This window comes from Dipodomys merriami, unplaced genomic scaffold (assembly GCF_024711535.1).
Source record: "Dipodomys merriami isolate MVZ:Mamm:240054 unplaced genomic scaffold, mDipMer1.0.p SCAF_11, whole genome shotgun sequence".
Classification (NCBI taxonomy): Eukaryota; Metazoa; Chordata; class Mammalia; order Rodentia; family Heteromyidae; genus Dipodomys; species Dipodomys merriami.
Window position 1 is genome coordinate 22,696,714 of NW_027202382.1, and position 23,259 is coordinate 22,719,972.

Sequence of the window (23,259 nt, forward strand, 5' to 3'; positions counted from 1 at the left end):
AGACAAGCAGACAAGATCAGATAAGGTGATGTTAGGAAAATGAACCCCAAGATAAGGATTCAAATGTTTTTGTTTTCATGCAATTGTTTCTAACATATTTATAAGATGATTTCTTTGTTGCTTTGTATGTCCCTCCCCCACAGTATAACCCCTGCTTTCACTGTATTTGATGTTGGTATAATTTGTGGAGGGGAAGAGAAAACACAAATTGTTTAAATAGGGATACAGGTGGATCCATTGCAACAATGAGATGTACAAGACCTTATGTCTGCAGCCTTTTGAAAGTTTTTTTTTCTTTTAAATGGGCTGAGATGTTGGGGCCTGAAAATTCTAAACTCTAAAAGTAATAGCTTTTAAACTATTCTCCTTCTCCTCTACCCCTGTTGCCTAGAGCAAACCAGGTTGCTAAACAGACTGCCAACACCCAAAGCATGACTTTAGCTCCAGAAGGCACTACACCCTTCCTCCCCCTCTGTCCCCCACCCCAGCAGGGGGCTCATGGAAGTCCAATTGTCACAACTGCAGCAGGTGGGCAAACACGGATCTGCATAATGGACTGTACATGACTGGCTGAAACGTGAGGGGCCATTAATTATTGGTGCAGACAGTCCTCCCCTCTTCCACTGACTACATAAGCAAGCTGTTCAATTGGCTTTGTGAGTAGCTAGCAGACACCTCCACCTTCCATCCACCCAATAAAGACTTTCTCTCCAGTGGTTTTATCCACCTTTTTCTGAGGCTTTTAACACAAAGACAGACAAGAGAAGCAGGGGTGGGAGTAAGGAAGCTGCCCCGCATCACAGCACCCCCTTTAATACCAGCCTGATCAGTCACCAGGGTGAAATTTACCAGGGCAACAGCTGGTAGGCAATAAAGAAAGTAAAACAACAATGGCCAAGGCCTAAATGCTGTGTCAACATACTAGCTGTCAGAGGCCCAGGGCTGGCTGCGGCTGCTCCACCTTTATCACCCTGCTGCCCAGAAATATCACAAAGGTCCAGAATACTTGAGTAAAGAAAAAGCAAAACAGCTGGTTTGTCATGGAAGGAGAACTCAGAATCAGTGCCATGCCATATTAGAGAACAAGAAAGCCCCTCTGCAATAAGACAACCAGGAGTCCTGAGAGGATGACTCCAAAGACGCAGCTGATAATGCTGGCTCACAGGTTTAATCCTATGGATAGGAAAGTCATGTTCAGGGGAATTAATTGGGTGACTCATAAATGGTAGAAAGAAAATGAAGACCATATAAAATGGGGTGAGAAGAAACACCCACGCTCATATTAAGATCACAGATATAAGCCACGTAACAGCAGTCTTACACTATAAAGCAATTTCTCGTGTAATACAGACCTAAGGAAGGAAAGATTACAGTGGCTAGTATGCAATTTCAAGACATCAGAAAATCGAGACTCCTTTTCTATTCCACCATCATCATCTATCTTAATATTTCATGGACTCAGCCATTACAGCCACATTCCAGCAAGTACAAGTAAAGAAGCAGAGAAGGAAACTTTGAGCCACAGTGCCACTTCCCGTTTTCTGATGGTTAACTGGAGATAAGCTTCTGACTGACTGTCTTGCCCAGTCTGGCTTTGAACCTTGATCCTCAGATCCCAGCCTCCTGTGTAGCTAGGAGTACAGGTGTGAGCCACCAGCACCCAGGTTTGCTTGCATTTTTATTTCACATCAAGCCCCCATTCTTCTGAACTCCACAAAAAGTTAACATACATATGTGTGTATACACATATATATCAAAGCCTCTATGTGTCAAAGAATACATATATAGGATATTGGCATCGAACACATTGATATAGATATCTATAGATAGATATTTATAGATATCTATATCTATATGGATATATAGACATATACTGATTTATAGGTATATCGATATCTCAAAGCCTCTCAAGAGATCTTGCCAGGGTGGTCAGAAAGATGGAAAAGGTACTCCGCAGGTAAAGGTGAAAGGTCGCTGGTCGGTTCCAGGTCTCTGACCTCCACGAGGTTACCTGCAAAGCCCTGCACAGCACACACCCCCAGGCGCCTCTCCTCCCAGCTCAGGGACTCTCCGCCACACTTCCCTTTTCCACTCTCTATCACTGACCTTTGAGCCCAGTGACAGGCGGCCCGGGAAGCTGCCCGGGTCAGATCTACCATCCCTGCTGGCATCTGACGGGACCAAACACTCCAGGGCGTGTGTCCCAGCGACCACAGCATCCCTGCCATGACGGCGGGGGCGGGGCTGACCCTCCGAGAGCCCCGCCCAGGCCCCGCCCCGTCCCGCCCACCGCCCCGCGCCGCCCCCTCCCGGAAGCCAGAAGGCCAGTCACTCCTCGGAGACCCGGTGCTCCGGCCTCGCCATGCTCGCCCTCCGCGGCCGCCTGACCAGCGCGCTCGCCGCGCGGGTGCTCGCGCCACAGGTGGGGGAGGGGGAGCGGGCTCCCTGGGGTGGAGGGGGGGCCGCGTGGGGCGGGAGGGAGCGGGGGGGGGCCTGTGGAAGGGGCGGGGCGCGAGGCCGTCCCCAGCTTGGGTAGCGCGCGGAGCGACGTGCGGATCGTGGATCGGGAGTGGCCGGGGTGGAGGGCGCGTCCCGGGGTGGGGGGCGCCTCCCGGGGGAAGGGGGCATCCGGGGGTGGAGGGCGCGTCCCGGGGTGGGGGGCACCTCCCGGGGTGGAAGGGGGCATCCCGGGGTGGGGGAGCGCGTCCCGGGGTGGGGGGCGCGTCCCGGGGTGGGGGAGCGCGTCCCGGGGTGGAGGGCGCATCCCGGGGTGGGGGGCGCGTCCCGGGGTGGGCGGCGCGTCCCGGGGTGGGCGGCGCCTCCCGGGGTGGAAGGGGCGTCCCGGGGTGGAGGGCGCGTGGGGGGGCGCGTGCGCGTCCCGGGGTGGGGGGCCGCGTCCCGGGTGGGGGAGCGCGTCCCGGGTGGGGGAGCGCGTCCCGGGGTGGGCGGCGTCTCCCGGGGTGGGGGGGCGCGTGCGCGTCCCGGGGTGGGGGGGCGCGTCCCGGGGTGGGGGGCGCCTCCCGGGGTGAGGGGGCGTGTGCGCGTCCCGGGGTGGGGGGGCGCGTCCCGGAGTGGGGGGGGGCGCGTCCCGGGGTGGGGGGTCGCATGTCCCGGGGTGGGGGGCGCGTCCCTGGGTGTGGGGGCGCATGCGCGTCCCGGGGTGGGGGGCGCGTCCCGGGGCTCCCGGGCCGGTATCTCCCCCTCCCCCACCCCAGCTGAGAAGGAAACTCCTGAAAGAGAAGAGTGTCTCCTTAGATGAGGGACTCACGTCGGACACGGTCTATCTGTAAAGTGAGCCCAAAGCTGGCCTTCGCCTCCCCACGGAGAGGCGCTTTCGTGGCGGTTGGTGGACGCAGCTGCCTAATAATGGCGCTGGCCTGCTGAGAGCTGCAGTCCTTATCCTCACCACAGTGGCCGAGGCCAAGAGTTAGTAACCTCCTAGCCGATTGTTTTCTGAACTTAGAATGCTCACGTTTCTTATCCATGGATTATTATTATTAAGAACTGAAACGTGGGAGTGTACACTTGTTCAACCACTCTGGAAAGCAGTATGGAGGTTCCTCAAAAGACTCCACATAGATCTCCCCTATGACCCAGCAATCCCACTTTTGGGCATTTACCCAAATTACCACATTAAAGCTACCAGCACAACTATGTTTATTGCAGCATTATTTACTATAGCTAAGATATGGAACCAACCCAGATGCCCCCCAGTAGATGAATGGATCAAGAAAATGTGGTATATATACACAATGGAATTCTATGCCTCCATCAGAAAGAATGACATTGCCCCATTTGTTAGGAAATGGAAAGGCATGGAAAAAATTATATTAAGTGGTTAGCCAGGCTCAAAGAAACATAGGTCCCATGGTTTCCCTTATTTGCAATAACTAGTATATGTCTGAGTCAAGCAGAAAAGGTCAGATAAGTTGATGTTAGGCGAAATGAACCCCAAGATAAGGATTCAAATGTTTTTTTCTTTCATGTGATTGTTTCTAACATATTTATAAGATGATTTTTTTTTGTTGCTTTGTATGTCCCTCCCCCACAGTATAACCCCTGCTTTCACTGTATTTGATGTTGGTATACTTTGTGGAGGGGAAGGGAAAAAACAAACCGTTTAAATAGGGATACAGGTGGACCCATTGCAACAATGAGAAGTACAAGTGGTTACGTCGAAAAACGAACTTTACAACTTTGTGGGGGGAGAGGGTGGGAAGATGGGCAGGGAGGGGAAGGGGAAACAAAGGAGGAGGCAACAATGCTTGATAAGAAATGTACTCACTATCTTGCCCATGTAATTGTAACCCCTCTGTACAGTATTTTCACAATTAAAAAAAAAAAGAACAAATAAGGGAGTGCCAGACATTGGTGACTTCTGCCTCGGTTCGGTTCTTAGCCCTGTTAACAAAACAAAATGATCCCACTCTCAACCTCTGCCCTTATCTCCCCTGTCCTTATCTCTCATTGTAGGTTCTCATATTATTATCCGGGGAAAGATTATAATAAAAAAAATAGTACCTATTTAGCCATTTATGTCTCTTTCCAAACACAGATTACTTGAGTCAACCTGAGCAAAGTTTGCTCCATATGCCCATGGATTCATTTTTTTATGTTATTCACAGTCTTTAAAAACTATAGGTAGTAGGCTGGGTTTGTTTTTTTTTTTTTCTTCTAATAACAACCTATCAGGATGTAGTTTAAAACATTAAGAGTGCCTACCAATTGCGATTGTTTTTGATGACAAGCTCATTTATTTGGGACAGTAAGACACCAAATGGAATAAACTCAAGTTACATGGTTACATTAAGATTTATATACTACAAGGTAAAACTTATATAACTGTGTTTTGTAGACAAAAATATATCAGAATAAAAGCTAATACCTTCATTATGCAAACTAGGTAGTGAAAGTAAGCCCTAAATTTGACCACAGCTTTGTAGATACCATAAACTGCTTTAAAAGATTTTAAACTGATTTAAAAGATTTTTCTGGAGTCATTAGCTTCAGGAAATGGGTGCATGCTAACCTAACCTACATTAGATGGATCTGTAAACTAGAATGGCATATGTGTGTGTGTGTATGTGTGTATACACATACACGCATACACAATTTGTGGTATAATTTATGGTGAAGCAGTTCCTAATGAGAATAATTTATGGGAAAGCAATTCCTAGTGAATGATGAATTAAAGTTTTTCATACTCAACAAACAGCTATTACAGAAGGAGGAACTAATGGTCCGTAACCTGATGTCATTAGAGGCTTAAAGATGACCTTGATACTGCATCTGTCTTTTGAAACTAATACTGACTCACACAGTTCTGCTTGAAGTCTCCTTTTTCAGCTTGTGTGTATTTTACCACTATATCACAATGCAGTTAACACATAGCATCGTCTTGCATTAGTTACATCTCATATCTGCTTTTAATCAGTGAATTTTCTGCATTTACTCAATATAGGAGATTCTTTGACTTTAGCAGCAATTTCTAATTTTTAAAGAACCTAAGAAAATTCTGGTAAAACATACTTTTATCATGATTGCCAAAAGACATGCAAACAGAATTAGTAAAGTTCATTCAGATGAATACATTATCGAGTAAAAATTTTTACTGCATAATTGCAAAATTTGCAATAATCCCAATTGTTCTCAGATAAAGGAACAACATTGGAACACCCACACCCTCTAATGAGCATCTACTCATAAATATGTGGCTAAAAGAGAATGCCTGCTGGTTCACAATAGCTATACATTCAGTATTGGGTAGTGGTTATGTTTATTGACATCTCTACATAAATATGTCTAAGGAAATCTGTCATACTACTCTGTGAAGGTAAAAGAGAAGCAATTAGAAGTACAAGCATGGATATTTCAATCTACTGTGTGTCCCCTGTTTCTAGACTCAGATGTGGTTGTAACTGAACATTGCATGTCCTACCTTTCCCCAAATATTTAAGTTTACCTTATCTCTCTTCAGGCATGTGCATTCTTTGCTACAGGCCCCAGACAAAATGATGGAACATTCTATGAATTTCGGACCTATTATCTTAAGTCCTCAAAGATGAATGAGTTCCTGGAAAATTTTAAGAAAAATGTTCACCTTCGGACAGCTCACTCTGAATTGGTTGGATATTGGAGTGTAGAGTTTGGAGGCAGAATGAACACAGTATTTCATATCTGGAAATATGGTATGCATCACACAGTTTGTGTTCCATACAGGTATATTTGTTCTGTTGGATGTTACATGACACGTAGTTTTTTGTTTGTTCATTTTGTTTTTTGGGGTTTTTTTTTGCCAGTTGTGGGGCCTGAACTGTGGGCCTGGGCTTTGTCCCTCAGCTCTTCAGCTCAAGGCTAGGGCTCTAACACTTGAGCCATAGCACCACTTCCAGCTTTTTCTGTTTATGTGGTGCTGAATCGAAGCCAGGGCCTCAAGCATGCAAGGCAAGCACTCTACCACTGAGCCACCTTCCCAGCCCCCAACACATAGTTCTTGAATTCTGTATTACTATAGATACTCATTAATGAAGTATAGCTATTAGAAAGCAATGTAGAGCCAGATATCCAGAGCTCACGCCTGTAATTCTAACTACTCAGAAGGCTGAGCTCTACAATCACAGTTTTAGGCCAACCTGGGCAGAAAAGTTTATGAGACTTTTATCTCCAAGTCCCACCAGAAAGCTAGAATCCAGACTGTGACTCAAGTGGCAGAGTCACAGCCTTGGGAGAAAAAAGTAAGGGACAGCACGTAGGCCCTGAGTTCAAGCCATAATACTGACGCACACACATATACACACGCACACACAAAATCAATATAACACCAGAAGAGTAAAATTAATACATTGATTACTCTTCTCGGTGGTCCAGAACAACACTGCTCAAATTATTAAATTGTCATCAATGGGAATATATAATCTCATGTATCAAGTCCTTAAATGGTGAGCTAAACAAAATTTGCAGAATACTTTCTCTGTGTTTATCTATCTGAGGGCTTGAACTTAGGACTTGCATAGTATCCTTGAGCTTTATTTGCTCAGAGCTAGCACTCTACTACTTGAGCCACAGCTGTACTTCTAGCTTTGTGGTGGTTAAGTAGAGATAAGAATCTCACACTCTCCTGCCCTGATTGGCTTAAAAACCATGATCTACAGATCTCTACCTCCTAAGTAGCTAGAATTACAGGAGTAAACTATCAGTTCTTAGCCTTAATGCCTAGACAAATCTTAGGATCATTTATTGGAAAATTGGTTTACGCAAAACTTAAAGCACTTCTTTTAAAATCCCAAGTGCACAAAAATCACAAAAAGGAATTTGGACAGAGCTAGGGTTAAATATTATCTTTTTGTTAGACAAAATTCACACATTTGAGGTTTTAAGTAAATGATGATAGTCAAGTTTTATGGCTCACTCAACTCTGGGATTTAAAAATTCTCTTATGCTTAAAGACCACTTTTGCTGTATTTTGTACCTCAGATATTCAAGGAAATCTATCATACTACTCTGTGAAGGTAAAAGAGAAGCAATTAGAGAAACTTCTTCCTATTTTGAAGCTACCTATCCTGGAGGAAAGAGAACCAGTAACAAAAATCCCTACGATGTTAGATAACCCTATGTCTAGTCCTAACAGTCCACATCACAGTGTCCAAAGAACTCAATAATTTCATCTAGGATTTGATCATCAATGTCAAAATTAACATTCCTAAAATAATTCACTATATATTAAATTAATTTAAATAATCTACCATTCCATACCTAACACGGACAACTTGAGGAATTTTCCATCATGTAATAGAACACAACTTAGAATGTTGATAGACAAGTTGTTACAATATGACTTTCCAGGAAATCTAAAATGTACTGATATATCACTTAAGATGTAAGATTTGTGTTACTCCTTATCCCCAACATAAACTGTATCAATTTTCACTATTAGTCTCATAAATTCCTATTAGTAACTATTTGGCTTGACCACCTACTAGTACAAAAGAAATACAGTATTTGTTTCAGTAATATGAACCTCTGGCCCATGAGCTGCATAAGGACTCTGAAATCAGTAGCTCTGGACCTGCCAGGGCATCTGAGGCCAGGACCCAAACTACCTCCACAGTATTCCTAAATGCTGTGGATGAATTCTGCTGGACTGGATAAAATCCAGAGAAATACAGTTGCTTTGAAGTTGAATTGTTTTTCTTTTTGCTTTTCTCCCATAGATAACTTTGCTCATCGAACTGCAGTTAGGAAAGCCTTGGCTCAGGATAAAGAATGGCAAGAACAATTCCTCCTTCCAAATTTACCTCTCATTGATAAACAAGAGAGTGAGATTACTTATCTGGTCCCTTGGTGCAAACTAGGAAAACCTCCAAAAGAAGGTAAGTCTCCCTCCTAACTAATTTTTGTTTTGATGAACAAAATGCTAAACCTTAAGTGGTGAAAAACTTAACGTTCCACTAGGGATGGGGAACTAATCCTTTTTTGCATAAAGTAGCCTACAAGGATGGTTGATATGAAACCAAATGGAAGCTCTTAGCTTGTCCTTAAAAAAATAACTGGGAATTAAGTTTGAAGAAATTTTCCAAATTGAGATCTTTATATATTAGTAAAGCTGAACTATGCTGTAGAAAAATACCTACATAATATAGAAGTAATCATTTAAATATAAAATATTTTCTCCAAATGATAACTTTTTAGTGACTTTTATTTATTATTTGAATTTAAGACCTAGCCGTTGCTAGGCAAGTGCTCTACCACGTGAGTCATATTCCTTATGCTTTTGCTCTCATTAGTTCTTGAATAGGGTCTTCTTTTTTAACCCAGGTTTCTGTGGACCGTGATCCTGTTCTTTATACTTTAGTAGCTGGATGATAATCACGCACCTCCCAGGCCCTGTTTTTCATTTTCTTACTTTTTCCCTGGCTGACTTCTAACTATAATCTTCTCCATCACTGTCTCTCCCAAATAGCTAGGATTATAAGTGGAAGTCACTACACTTAGTTTGTAATTAATCTCAAACATTAGGTTTATCTTTGCTTAAAAATTGGTGGGAATGAACCAAAACTATTAAGCTATGTTACTATAATCTAACATTTTTATCTTCCTCTCTCTTATTTCTGTTTGATAATAATTCCTTAAGCTAGGTCTTATTGCTGATTTTACTTTTCATTGATGTAAAGAACCTCTCACATCCAACCAGTTTTAATTTTTTTATAATTTTTATTCCTCTTATCACTTATTCTGTACTTTATTTTAGATTTATAAGAAGTTTGAATTTCTGCATTTTCCTATTTCTTGTTTCATCTATTTATATCCTAGTTCTATCTCTCCATCTTAGTCCATACTTCTGGCTAGAGGTAAAAAACTTTTCAAGTGTTGTTTAGATATTAGGATGTAGTATCAGAAAAACAAAGAAGAACAAAAAACCACTTAACCCTACAAATTTTCTTTTCAGGTTATTTTCCTTCAAAAAATAAAATACGTCCTATCAAAATTGAGAGAGAGGGGAGAGAAAGAGAGGAAGAATAAGAAATCAGAAGATATTTCTCTTATTAATTTCTTATCTAGTGGACTTAAGAGACTCAAAAATCCTATTTCACTATAAATTTTCAATATCTGTTACATCAACAGAGTGGACAGTTTAAAACATTTCACACAATAGCTTCGATGCAGCTTCTAGGCCTTTTTCCTTCTGTTGTGAAATTTAACAAGTAAGACTTAACATGGACAAGAACTTTCTAAACATAAAAGCAAGCAAAAAGAATAAGTTAAAAAAATAATAAGAGGCTGGGAAGGTGGCTCAGTGGTAGAACACTTTCCTTGCATGCATGAGGCCCTAGGGTTTGATTCCTCAGCACCACATAATCAGAAAAAAAAAAAAAGCCGAAAGTGGTGCTGTGGCTCAAGTGGTAGAGTGCTAGCTGTGAGGTAAAGAGCTGAGGGACAGCGCCCAGGCCCAGAGTTCAGGCCCACGACCAACCGAAAAAAAAAGAAGAAGAAGAAGAAGCAATAACTGCATAAACATGATCCTTCAAATATGTGTGCAGAAGGTTAGCCTTCACCTCCAGAGACAAAACTGACTTAAAATTGCTGGAATCTCTTCTGTAAAATGATTCTTTTGCTCCCTATTCCAGGTGTCTATGAACTGGCTACTTTTCAGATGAAACCAGGAGGTCCAGCTCTGTGGGGGGATGCGTTTAAAAGGACAATTAATGCTCATGTCAATCTAGGCTATGCTAAACTCATTGGTGTTTTCCACACTGAATATGGAGCGCTCAACAGAGGTACATTTCTATGAAATTGTGTGCTAGTTCAGTTTTCTCTCTTTTTTGCATTATATCTTTTCATTATTACTGAAAATTTTTGAGGTTTCTTTGCAACATGGAGATTTGACAAAACTAATTTATAGCTGTTTCATTTTTAGAATATTAATACTTTCTATGGTCTATTTCAAATTCTGAAGTTCTATTTAGACACAGAAACTAAGAAAATATTATTTCTAATCTCCTTTTTCTTCTTAAATACACTTTCCTTGATTTTCCCCCCAAAAATACTATTACTTGAGTTAGAGGGATAACTTATGAATGAAAATGTACTATATGCTAAAAATATATGGAAATCCAAGTGAACAAAAGTTACCCATTACTACTAGTAATGTTGCACATATATAAATAACACAGGAATACAGATATAAAAAGACTAGAAACAATTTATATGCATAGATACTATCATCTATACCACCCTGTATGAGTGAATAGACTGGTTAGATAGATACGTACATACATACTTTAATTTTTAATTAAATATATTTGGAGCACTTAACTATTAAAATGGAAAGAAATTACAGTAAGAATTTCTGAGGTTTTCTGCCAAATTCTTTAAAAAATGTGTATAATGTTTATCTAGGATAAATGATTAGGAAGAGCTACTAAAATACTTGAAAGAGTCATTGTATCCTTTTATTTCCTCAACTTCCCTACCTGAATGTTCAACAGAGATCCAAGCCTGACACATGCAAATAACTCATCTTCTTTTGGTACTGAGGTTTAAACTCAGGGCCTCACACTTGCTTTGATTGCTGGCTTTGCCATTTGAGCCACATACCTACCTTTGCTTTTGCTGGTTAATTTTGCAGATGGAGTCTTGTGGACTTTTCTGTCTGGGATGGCTTCAAACCATGATCCTTTGATTCTCAACCCCCTCACTAGCTAGATTTATAGTCCTGGGCTACTGGCACCTAGCCAGGCTCCTGATCTTTATCCAGAAATTATGTCTTAGCCATTTAATCAAAGAAAATCATTAGAATATCTAAGCAATGTATTTTCAAGATAAAAAAATAGGTTAAGAGAAAAATATTTGATGTTTATGTCATGCTAAAATAAAATGCATTATGGATTCAGTGTGTAAAAACATGCAGTTGTGCAATTGTTAGGATATTTGTGAACCTACATAATAGCATACATGAAACTAAGCCAAAATTAAACTATTGAAAATATTAATTTTATGATCTTATTATATAAAAGCTCAACTATCACATACCCCAAATCACTATTATGTGAACTTCAAAGCAAAAGGAAAACTGAGTCTTTATACAAAAAAAATGTACAGGTAGCTTAAGGAAGATGCAGGTTAATGCAATAATTAAATAACATTTTTATGTAGTTTACATGTAGCTAAATAGGTATAATGTTAAGTCAGAAGCCAGGCACTGGTGGCTCATGCCTGTAATCCTAGCTACTCAGGAGGCTGAGATCTGAGGATCACAGTTCAAAGCCAGCCCGAGCAGGAAAGTCCATGAGACACATCTCCAATAAACCACTAGAAAACCAGAAGTGGTAGTGTGGCTCAAGTGGTAGAGTGCTCACCTTGAGCTGAAGAACTGAGGGACAGCGCCCAGGACCAGAGTTCAAGCTTTATAACCGACAAAAAACAAAAACAAAAAAAAGTTGTCCAGAAAAAAGTACTCATTTAGTGTTCACATTGGCTTAATTTTCCCTTCCAAAAATTTGACAATATAAACAAAAAGCTTTTATTTTTGTTGTCCTTGTCAAAATTACTTCTAGGAAATATTCATGAATGTGTAGCATTAGCTTGCACAGGAAAGAAATTTCCAGGAAAAACTGGAGGCCTGGCTGTATTGATAGAGCACTAGCTTAGCAAGTACAGGCCACACATGCAAGCACACACATGCACAAAAGACATTTGAAATGATGTAAAATATAAAGTAGACACATTTGAATTACAAAATTAAAGGTTTTGAAAGTTTCTCTCTTAATTTTTCCAGAATGAAGATACATATAGATATATCATTAGATATTTTTATAAGAAAAACATACCAAAAATGTGTGTAGACTTTTTGAACATAAATTTATTCTCAATACAAAAATGATACTATGCAAAGGATACATTGTCTGAGTTAGAATCCCAATTCCCTCACTTCATAACTTCGTAAACTTTGGGTAACTTACTTTAGCTTCATTAAACTTTAGTAACCTCACTCATAAAACTGGAAATAGTAACCTACCACCTACACTATCAGGAGGCTCAAATAAATGAACACATGAAGAATACTTAAAGGTAGGCCTAGGACATAGCAACTCCCCAGTAAATGTTGCTAGTCACTGTCATGGACCATGTCATTATTATGGGCACACATGTAGATGCTGCTATATTGAAGTGTATGTCAGCTTTGTTTATAATAAGAAAATACTAGAAACAATGTGGCAGGACCCCATTTGAGTAATGTATACGCTCACAATGCACAAGTAGAAATATGTATGCCTCACGTGCATCCTGTATTTTATATAAGCAGCCACACATACACTGTGTGGGTATAAATATATAAACATAAAAAATACACATTTTCTAGCTGGGTGCCGGTGGCTCATGCCTATAATCCTAGCTACTCAGGAGGCTGAGATCTGGGGATCACGGTTCAAAGCCACCCTGGGCAGAAAAAAGTCAGTGAGACTCTTATCTCCAATAAACCACACAGAAAACCGGAAGTGGCGCTGTGGCTCAAGTGGTAGTAGAGTGCTAGCCTTGAGTTGTAGAGCTGAGTGACAGCGCCCAGACCCAGAGTTCAAGCCCCACGGCCTACAAAAAAAAAAAAAAAAGATATATATATATATATACATATATATGTATACATTTTCTCTATATATAAGCATACATACTATGAGAGTATAGATGTATAAACATAAGTACACACATCAATATATAAATATGGAAACAACAACAAAATAGAAAAACATGGTTATTTGAGGGTAATAAAATTAGAATTGTCTCTTACTTTTTTAATGTATTTTCTACAACCTTTTTGGCTAGCATCATAAATGTCAATTATTAAAAAATGTAAGTATATATAAAAGCATATTGGGAATAATATGCATTACCAGCAATAAAGGGCTGGTAGAAAAGATATTATGTAGATAAGAACAAATTCATATAACCATTTAAAAAATAGTGTTATTGTTAGGCACCAGTGGCTCAGGCCTAGAGTCCTACCTTTTCAGAAGGCTGAGATCTGAGGATCCTGACTTGAAACCAGCCCAGGCAGGAAAGTCTATGAGACTTTTTTTTTTTCTTTTTTTGTTCGGTCATGGGGCTTGAACTCTGAGCCTGGGCACTGTACCTGCGCTCTTGAGCTCAAGGTGAGCGCTCTATCGCTTGAGCCACAGTGCCACTTCCAGTTTTCTAGTGGTTTATTAGAGATAAGAGTCTCACAGACTCTCCTGCCTGGGCTGTCTTTGAACCGCAATCCTCAGATTTCAGCCTCCTGAGTAGCTAGGATTACAGGTAAGAGCCACCGGCGCCTGACTAAGCATAAATCTTCCTTTTTTTTTTTTTTTGGTGGGTCTTGGGGCTTGAACTCTAGGCTTGGGAGCTGTCCCTGTGCTCTTCAGCTCAAGGTGAGCTCACTACTACTTGAGCCACAGTGCCATTTCCTCTATGAGACTCTTTTCTCCAATTAACTACCAAAAGGCATAAAGTGGAGTGGAGCAGAAGCCCAAGTGGTAGAGTGCTAGCCCTGAGCAAAAAGAACTCTGGAACAGTGCCCAGACCCTCAGTGGTAGTTCCAGGACCAGAACACACACACATATACACACAGACATGCACACATGCACATGTACACACACACACATGTAACATTATCAGCATCTCATGAAATTCCATTAATATGTACAAGGTTAATGTTTATATGTATTAGTCAAAAAATAACATTAACAGAATATTATCACATTGATGATATTTAACTGGTAGTAAGCATAATGTGTAGTAAGAACATGATTTGGTTTAGTCATTTCTTTTAAAGGAAAAATGTTATATATTAACAAAGAGTGAAGATAAGCTTTTGGTTTTCTACATTAATTTCCTATGGAAAACACAACTTTTTAATAATCTACTGTTTTAATGAGACAGTCTAGAAGGAAGTAATGAAATGTGCACCTCATCTTAATTTTGTTTTAGCTATTTTATATTACTTCCCCTCAGCTTTTGGTTTCATTTGATTAATGTACACAATTTTTTCCCAGAGTTCTGACCCCATATTTAAAAACTAAACAATGCTAGGCCAGGTGTCTGTGGCTCACTCCTATTATCCTAGCTACTCAGGAGGCTGAGATATAAGAAGTATGGTTCAAAGCCAGCCCAGGCAGGTGAGTCTGTGAGACTCTTTATCTCCAATTAAGCATCACAAATGCTAGAAGTGGAGCTGTGGCTCAAGTGGTAGGACCTTAGCTCAGGGACAGCGCCCAGGCCCTGAGTTCAAGCCCCAGGACCAGTGCGCGCGCGCGCACACACACACACACACACACACACCACACACACACACACACACACACACACAATTATAAAGAAATTGATCTAAAAATAAGGTGTATTTGTGCAGTTCACGTTCTTTGGTGGAATGAGAACGCGGATAGTCGTGCTGCAGGGAGACACCAGTCTCACGAGGACCCCCGGGTGGTGGCTGCTGGTAAGTTATTTCACTAGGCATAGATTGTTTTTAGAACAAATCTGTTTCAGCCAGTAACTTTATGTGCCTTTTCTGGAATGTTTTTCCAGTTCGGGAAAGCGTCAACTACCTGGAGACTCAGCAGAATATGCTTCTGATACCTACATCATTTTCACCATTGAAATAGTTTTCTATCTAAATACCAAGCATTACATTAACCTGACATTAATATGTGTCTGTGAATGGTGCTTAAGCTCTCCCAAGAGGATTGTTTTCCCTATGATCTGAAGGAGGTAGTAAGTAAAGTCACTGGGGTCCTTCCATTTTTTTAAAGCCCCCTCTCTCTCTTGTCATCACCAGTCACTTCAGGGAACAGCTGTGTTCATTTCCCCCTGTATCTGTTATACATTAGAAATGCTTCTCCTGTGATACTTTGTACTTTGATAATCCTTTATGTCATTTTCTATATTCAAATAGTGATTTTTACCTTCTTTTGCCTGGCAATATTTTTAAATTATTTACATGCAGTATCTTTTCATCAGCTTTATTTTTCTGAGATTTCCATCCAAGTGTTAGACCAAGTACATTACTTTGGAAAAAGTGTATTCTCATATGTATCATCTGTATTCATTATGGTTTTCACTTTAATAACTACATTAATCTACTTGGATCTTTTATAATTAGATCACTGCATTAAAAATCTAGAGAAGACTTGACTTGCTTGCTGAAGTATGTTCATTTACAATTTAATAATTTTGACTTCCCCATGGGCCACTCACAAAGTTCCTGAGACATTTGTGTTTAACAGATCTGTGTGACTATGGAAATGCCCTAACAAAAACAGCCATCTCTACTATGATAGTTCATGGGAAATATTTCATATTTCATTTTTATATTCTCTTTTGTAGAGGTCTTACTGTCTTGCTGTAGTGACACTGTGATAATTTGCCAGCTTTATGGTAAATGTCGAGTTATAGCATAAAAATAGCATGCTGGTAACCCCAGAAGGAAAATTTCTTTCATACTGATTCAGATGTTCTAGAATTTTCCTTGAAATATCTTGAATCCCCAGTCTATTGAATTCCTCAACCTTCTAAAACTAGGTTTCATACTCAGAGCTCCCTGGGGAGCATTAGTCAGGGAAGGCAGACACACACAGGCACAAGCTTCTGTGTTTTTTTCCATGCCTCTAAAGTTCAAAGAGTCTAGAGACATTTCACATTTATATGAAATATTTAGGAATTCAGTAACTCATTAACATATCGTGTTACCAAGGTTTCTCCTCAGGTTCTCCTTTGATTCAGGCAGGCCATGGAAAGATGTCCAGCAAGGTGGAAAAGAAAGTCATGTTTATTCAAAGCTCTCTGTCCATAGATTCATCACTGGCATTAACAGCATCAGCAGTCTCTAGCATAACAGCACATCTTTCACCCAGCATCCACTCTCAGCACAGCATCACCAGCTTTGATCTGTTCACAGCTTCATATTCTGTCTGCCGGCTGCAGCACGCCATCACCCTGACCTCCAATAGCAGCTGACTGTCCAGCAATGGTACCACCCCCTCACTTCCTCCTTGTCCTTCAGTGGTCCCTGTTTATGTCCTCTGTAGACAAAAGAGACATATGGCCAAGGATGGCTACACAAGACCAACCATGTGCACCCAGTCTCGAGGCTACATGGATGTGCTGAGACAGCTGAGTCCCAGTGCTTGGGAAGTTCAGGCTCAAAGCCTTCAGAAAGCAAGAAAAGTCTTACTTATTCCATTACCCTACACGCACATACCCATACATTACCAATTCAGAATTCAGATTTAATTAAGTTAAATTTTTTAATGAACTCTAAAATACTACCAATGATTAACACTTTGCTTCAGAATGTAGCAGTGTCAGGCCTTTGAGCGTCAGAGGAAGAGGGCTTTCCTCTTAGATCTTTTTGATGATACGTGAAGAAGCACAAGGGAACTCCCCTTCATTTAACTCCTATGGCTTATTTCCATCGTTAGCTCCAGCCAGGTTTACCTTTCTCCAGAATCTGACATGACAAGGATTTGCCTTCCAAGAGGTCTAATTTAAAGATGAAAGTAATTTCTCTCTCCAGATTCATTTCTTAGCCTTCAGTTTTCTGTAATTGGTTTGTTCTTCCAGTCTCTTAGGTGATTCCCAACACCTGCTCCCCCATCTTCATTCTCAACTGATAAACTTTCCTCTTACTACACTGAAAGATGAAAATAATCAGAAGAGACTTGGTGCAGAGGTTCATATCCCCGACTAAGTTCAAATTCATCTCCCCCACCTTACCTCCTCCTGCTCTGCATGGTCAGAGCCAAGGAAGAATAATCTCTCCCACATTCACTCTCGCTGCAGGATGAGGCCACAATCGTTTTGTCTTCTAAAGCTACACTTTCCCTCTCTTCTTCTTCCTTCTCTTACCATTTTATTATTGTTTTGCTTTTATTTTCCCCATGGTGGGGAAAATGGGAGAGAGTGGGTGGGAGGTAGCAGAGATTGGTACATGCACACCAGTCTTGGGGCTTGAACTCAGGGCCATAGCATGCTCCCTTAGCTCTTTCACTCGAGGCTGATCTACCATTTGACCCACACCTTCACTACCAGCTGGTTTTGGTTTTGGTTTGTTTGTTGCTGGTTAACTTGAGATAAGGGGCTTTTCAATTGCCCTGACTCCCTGGAAGCTCACGCCAATAATCCTATCTACTCTGGAGGCTGAGATCTGAGGATTGTGTTTTAGAGCCAGCCAGGGTGGAAAAGTCCTTGAGACTCTTATCTCCAATAAAATACTCAGAGGGCTGGGAAGGTGGCTCAGTGGTAGAGCTCTTGCCTTGCATGCCTGAGGCCCTGGGTTTGATTCCTCAGCACTACATAAGCAAACAGAAAAAAGCCGGAAGTGGCACTGTGGCTCAAGTGGTAGAGTGCTAGCCTTGAGCTGAAGCGCTAAGGGACAGCGCCCCGGCCCAGAGTTCAGGCCCCACGACCGGACGCAAAAAAAAAAAAATTAAAAATTAAAATAATAAAAAAAATACTCAGAAAAAGCAAAAAGTATTCTGTGGTAGAGCGCTAGCCTTGAGCTACACAAAGAAATTCTGAGACAGCACCCGTATTCTGGGTCAAGCCCCAGGACCAGTTTTATTGTTTTTTTTAAACCAAAACCTCTCATTTTCTTATTTATTTATATGACTCAGAAGAAGTATATTTTCTTCCTACCTTAATCTCATCTCAACTTCCATTTAAACATTCTTTTAGCTCCATACTAGCCGAGCTGATCCTAAATCTGCTAGCAATCTCTCCTTATTCTGGAACTATTTTCTTCATTTCTAACACTCACTGCATAAGCTCCCTCCCCTGCGAATGCCTTCTAGTCTCTGCCTTGTCCCCTTCACCTCCAGTGAGGTAGCATCCCATGGCAGGTTCCTTGTGAGGCAAATGCTGAACAGGAATCTAGACACACTCAGAAGTCAAGAATCTTTTTCCCACAAAGTTCAGATCTGTGCCCCAGCAAAAGGGCTGATCAGGACTTCTCCCACAGTCCTGAAGGGTTCACAGTGGAACCAGGACTCTCAAACCTCCTAAAAGGGACTGTTTCTCAGAACTTCTTACATTCCAAGATAAGCAGATGTCTTGTTGTGAGACCCATTCTGTTCTTGTTTTGTTGGTCTTGTTATTGTTTGTGCCAGTACTGGGGACTTGAACTCAGGGCCTACCTCTCTCACTTGGCTGGCACTCAACCCTTTGAGCCATAGCTCTGCACCTCCCTTTTTCATGGCTAACTGGAGATAATATTCTCATGGACTTTACTGCCTAGACTGGCTTCAGACCAAGATCATCAGATTTCAACCTCCTGAATAGCTAGGATTACAGGCATGAGCCAACTGTTTCTGCTATTTTTGTTGTTCTTGGTGGTACTGAGGTTTGATCTCAAGGCCTTGCCCTTTCTGGGCATATACTCAATGCAGCACACCCTCAGTCCCTTTTGCTATGTTTTTTATTTTTTGCTTTATTTTTTTTACATTTTTTGCTTTGTATTTTTTTTTAAAACTTTTATCTTTATGTTTTGAAACCTCTATGTTTTATGCAGTACTGAGTTTGAACTCGGGGCCTTGTATTTGCTCAACAACTACTCTGCATATAAAACTGACGAACTCAGTGTTAGTTATTTTTTAGAGTCTTGCTTTTTCTTTCCCTGGGTAAGTCTGGATGGCAACTCTATTTGTGTTTCCCAAGAAGTTGGGATGACAGGCACACAGCTTCATGTCTTCAGCCTTTTAATGGTTGAGATGAGATTACAGGTGTGACCCAGTGCTCCAAGAAGAAAAGAGCATGTCTATAGTCTCATCAGAGCACCATTTGTGAACTGCGTAGCCCTTACCGCAGGAGCACAAGGAGACATCTCCAGTATGGGCTCAGTGTGAGTTCCCTTCCCATATTTCCTACCTGTGCCTCGTCAGCCTTACCATCACTTTCAGCAAAAAGCTCACAGACATGCTATGCTATGCCTTGTATTTTGGAAAGACTGCCTTTTGGTAGCCTCCTCCAAGCCAGTTAAATATTTATGAAATAAATTTAACTAGTTTATTTCCAGATGTCTCTATAGTATAATGATCAATAAGCGGAATAAATTCAACTAAAAAACACCTCTTAAGCTTTCTTAACCCCAGTTATCTAGGATCTCGATTGAATCATGAAAGTACAGAATAGGCATTCATGTACTTTCAAGTCATCTCCTGAATTCCCTTGTAATTCAGAGGACATCTGAACCTTTTCTAAGACTTTTTCCCTCTGATTGAAACAGCTTTCCCCTCCAGGAGAGACCTTTGTTTCTTTTGTCATGGCTTTACAACCCCTTATCAGTAGATGGTGCTACAAGTGCACAAAAGCAGACTAGTATAGACGAACAGAAGTGTCACAGCTTTATTTTGTGACTCATTACAACATAGAAATATGCCTTTTTAATACGTCATATAAAGTCACTGACATACAAATTTTTTTTCTAGTTTTTTTTGTTCTTTTAATGAAAATGATTTAACTTAGAAATCTATTGTGAAACTTTTGTCTAGTTTTGCAATTCTCAGATATTCCAGTGCAAAAATAGATCCATTACAGACAGCATAAAGTGCTTGGAATGAAGGGCCGAGGGTAAAGAAAGCACAAAAACGGCTTCAACCTCAAGTTTAAGAAGAGATAAGAGCATACCTAACCCTTATTGGGGAAATAAACATTCTAGAAAAAAAAGATACAGTGATTTTGGAAAAAAATTAGAGCAATGTTACTATAGTATTCCATTACTACTAGTAAATAGTAATAAGAGTACAAATTAATATCTCAGTATTAAAGTGGTTCACTATTACATGGCACAAAGCTCTTTGGAGAAGTTTTACCTGATATATACAACCATGAGAAGAAGAAAAAACAGACACCTCCCTTTAAGCAATGATTACTATACAGTGAATCAATGATGTTTAACATTTAATAGTCACAAAACATAGACTTTCCATACAGATATCAAAATACAGTAGTTTGAGGTTTGTGTTTTTTTAATAAAGAATTATGCTGGGTTATTTACAGAGAGAGGACTTGTTATTTTCTTCTGTATTTTGCTTGTTCACAGTTAGTAAGTTTTCCAAGGTTCCCAAAAGGTAAAAACAGAAAGTTCTAAATCCTTGAGAATTTCCAAAACTCACGTGGTTATACTTCCACAGGGAATATATAGAAAATTTATTCTCAGAATAGGATTGCTAAAAATTCTACCAAAATTAGGGTTACACAGGAAAAAATATAAAATATAGTTGGGTAGTCTAAAGGTAACAATATTAACGAGTCAATGTCTAACTGTGGATTGTTTAATTTTTAAGTAACAGACATGTCTTTTTTAAAAAATGGCCTTAAAGTGAGAGGAATTAAATCAAGGAGTTGCTCATGGATTTTATTTAACAAAAAAGTATATAGGATAAGAAATGCAACAGAAGTTAGATTTTGAAAAATAGGAACAATTCAATTATCTTTGATGATGACAGAGACTATAGTGATCTCACCAATAGTTATTGGAAATACGCTTCCAATATCATTTTAGAAAACTATTCACAGTGATTTCTAAGTCATTGTTTCAAGCAATGAATTAGATAAGAACATTCTGTAAATTTAAATTGAAGTAGATTGGAAATCTTCTACCTTTAGAGTTAATATTTAAACCTTAGAAAAAAATTGAGGAAATCAGTATGATGTGGAGATCACTTGAACTCTGCCAAACAATAATCATCTTCTCATTTTTTAATTCTGTCTCAAAACAGGTGACATTCACATCAGTGCAGTCCTATTTTTGAAGTGGTTTGTTGAACAAAAAAAAAAGAAAGAAAGAAAAAGACTGTGTTAGAATAGTCTGAAAAACATTCCATGTGGCAGTCTTTTTCTGTTTTTCATGTTAAGTTAGTGATTGAAGAGATGAAAATGTTGAGATTGTCAAGGATTTACTGGGGTGTCTCAGTCTCGGCAGTGTCAATGATTTGAAGGTGCTAATTGTCATAAGCACAAGTGGTGTTCAAGTTTACAACCAGTTATTTTTCCCTTGAAGAGTTCATTGTTTAGTCTTGTGAACCCATTCTTGGCTTTTGCATTGTTCCTATTCAAAAAAATTAAAGTTCAGAGGCAGGGGTGATTAGACAGTATTCTCTTAGTGGGCTCCCAAAACAACAGTATTATTATTATTATCGGAAGACTGTGGCACAGAAAATCTACTGACAATTTCTCCTCATCCCTTCACATATCTATACTTGTTCAGTGATAACATATTCCCCCAAAATACTTGATTGACGGACTGAGATTAAAAGCATTCTAGGTGACCTGACAGAAATTCAAATTCAAATATCATGCATGAGATTTTGCTCACGTTTTCTAGTCACTGGGCCCTAGTCAGACGTCTAATCCGCGAACTCTAGGAAAATCAAGCTAGCAAAGCAAGTTGGGTAGCCAGATTCCTTTACACCACAGGCTTGTACAAAGAGGCCCCCTGAAAGGATTCAAAAGTCACTGAAGAAGTTGAAATGCCAAATGACATTCATAGTACAAAGATTTTTGTCAAAATACAACCTGTTTTCATTGTCTTGACTAATCAGACATACCACACTTGTGTCAAATTAAAAAAAAAAAAAAAGGACCTGGAGATGCAGTGTACCGTGTTAGCAGACAAACAGGACAGACAGACATCAGCCTCCCTACACATGAATGCAACCTCTCTCTCATCCCTTGCTCTGACCTCAGTAGCTTGGTAGCTGCAGTAGTTGGGCTATAGCTGTTAGGTTTCTTACTGGTATCTAAAGACATGGAAGCAGTCCCTAGGGATGACCCTAGAGAACCATGGCTCCAAACATGGCACAATGTAACAATGGAGCCATGTATCCTGTGTTTAGAGACATCCATATCTTACACATTGCAGCTCACCAAAGAGATCAAAGCAGCCTTTAATCACACACAGCACCAGTTTATCACCTGATAGTTAATGATGTTGATCTACTCTTGAGCAGGGAAAATTTCACCAAAATGTGATACATATACCATGGTGCTTCAAACTTTCTGAGCACCTTGGCACTAGTAATCCTGGCACATTCATTGCCAGCAATGGATGTGTCACTGGGAACCCATTCTTCTGGCCTGGCATTCCTTAATGGCTGAGGATGTGTAAGCCTTTGAGTTTGATCATCATTGACCATGATTAGTTGCTGCATTTTTGTTGCAATCCCAGTGAGAATACATACATACACAGGAACAAAAAAAAATATGACTTCAAACCCATATGTCCGCTGGGTTGCATACTAGAGTTTCACATAGGTAAAAATAAACTAAATTCAAGTCTTTTTCACTAGAGAGCCATACAAGACATAGGCTACAAAGGCACTGCCCCTGTAATGGAATTTCTGTTTTCATTGCATTGAATTGCATTGCATTGAATAGTATCAGTACAGTATCCAGTTTATGTCTTCCCATGAAAACCTTCCAGCTCTTTCCTCGGGCACACTTGACATGGGGCACAGGAAGATCAAGTTCTTCCCCACTTTCGGCCGTTCTGTGTGAACAGGGTTCTTCATACATAACTTTCTTTCACTTTCTCATCCTGCAGGAAAGACGTGAGCACTGCCACATCCACCACTGTCTGGTTTTTGTGCAATGATAGGTCCTTTAAGTGGTCGTCATCACTTTGGTCCTTGGCAAAGTTCACAAATACCTGTCAACAGAAAGAGGGGGCTTTAGGAAGACTTCTCAACTTGTTCTTTCTTTAGTCTAGTTTCAGGATTTTTTTTTCCTGTGTGG

General features: G+C 40.3%; 2 protein-coding genes across 5 annotated transcripts in view; one reads left to right on the forward strand and one right to left on the reverse strand.

Moving 5' to 3' along the window:
* Positions 1-2,317: 2,317 nt before the first annotated feature.
* Positions 2,318-15,663, forward strand: LOC138819508 (protein NipSnap homolog 3A). 3 transcript variants are annotated; one of them, XM_070011046.1, is made up of 6 exons: positions 2,318-2,422; positions 5,978-6,188; positions 8,211-8,369; positions 10,125-10,274; positions 14,882-14,968; positions 15,058-15,663. In XM_070011046.1, the coding sequence occupies exons 1-6, from the start codon at positions 2,363-2,365 to the stop codon at positions 15,132-15,134; spliced, it is 744 nt and encodes a 247-aa protein (XP_069867147.1). In that variant the 5' UTR covers positions 2,318-2,362; the 3' UTR covers positions 15,135-15,663. The 3 variants fall into 3 exon arrangements, with proteins under 3 accessions (XP_069867147.1, XP_069867155.1, XP_069867162.1); XM_070011054.1 differs by lacking the exon at positions 14,882-14,968; XM_070011061.1 differs by lacking the exons at positions 14,882-14,968; positions 15,058-15,663 and adding an exon at positions 11,126-13,102.
* A 4,182-nt stretch (positions 15,664-19,845) lies between these two features.
* Abca1 (ATP binding cassette subfamily A member 1) overlaps positions 19,846-23,259 on the reverse strand; it is a 125,739-nt gene continuing 122,325 nt past the window's right edge. For both annotated transcript variants that reach the window (XM_070011068.1, XM_070011077.1), the window contains exon 50: positions 19,846-23,173. In XM_070011068.1, the coding sequence (XP_069867169.1) occupies positions 23,033-23,173 (141 nt within the window). In that variant the 3' untranslated portion in view covers positions 19,846-23,032. The remainder of the gene's footprint in view (positions 23,174-23,259) is intronic.

What these genes read in the sequence shown, in the direction of transcription:
- LOC138819508 (XM_070011046.1), top strand. Translation starts at nt 2,363, where the DNA reads ATGCTCGCCCTCCGCGGCCGCCTGACCAGCGCGCTCGCCGCGCGGGTG. An exon ending in AGGAAAACCTCCAAAAGAAG is followed by an intron (nt 8,370 to 10,124) that starts GTAAGTCTCCCT and finishes TCCCTATTCCAG; the next exon opens with GTGTCTATGAACTGGCTACT. An exon ending in CCCCCGGGTGGTGGCTGCTG is followed by an intron (nt 14,969 to 15,057) that starts GTAAGTTATTTC and finishes ATGTTTTTCCAG; the next exon opens with TTCGGGAAAGCGTCAACTAC.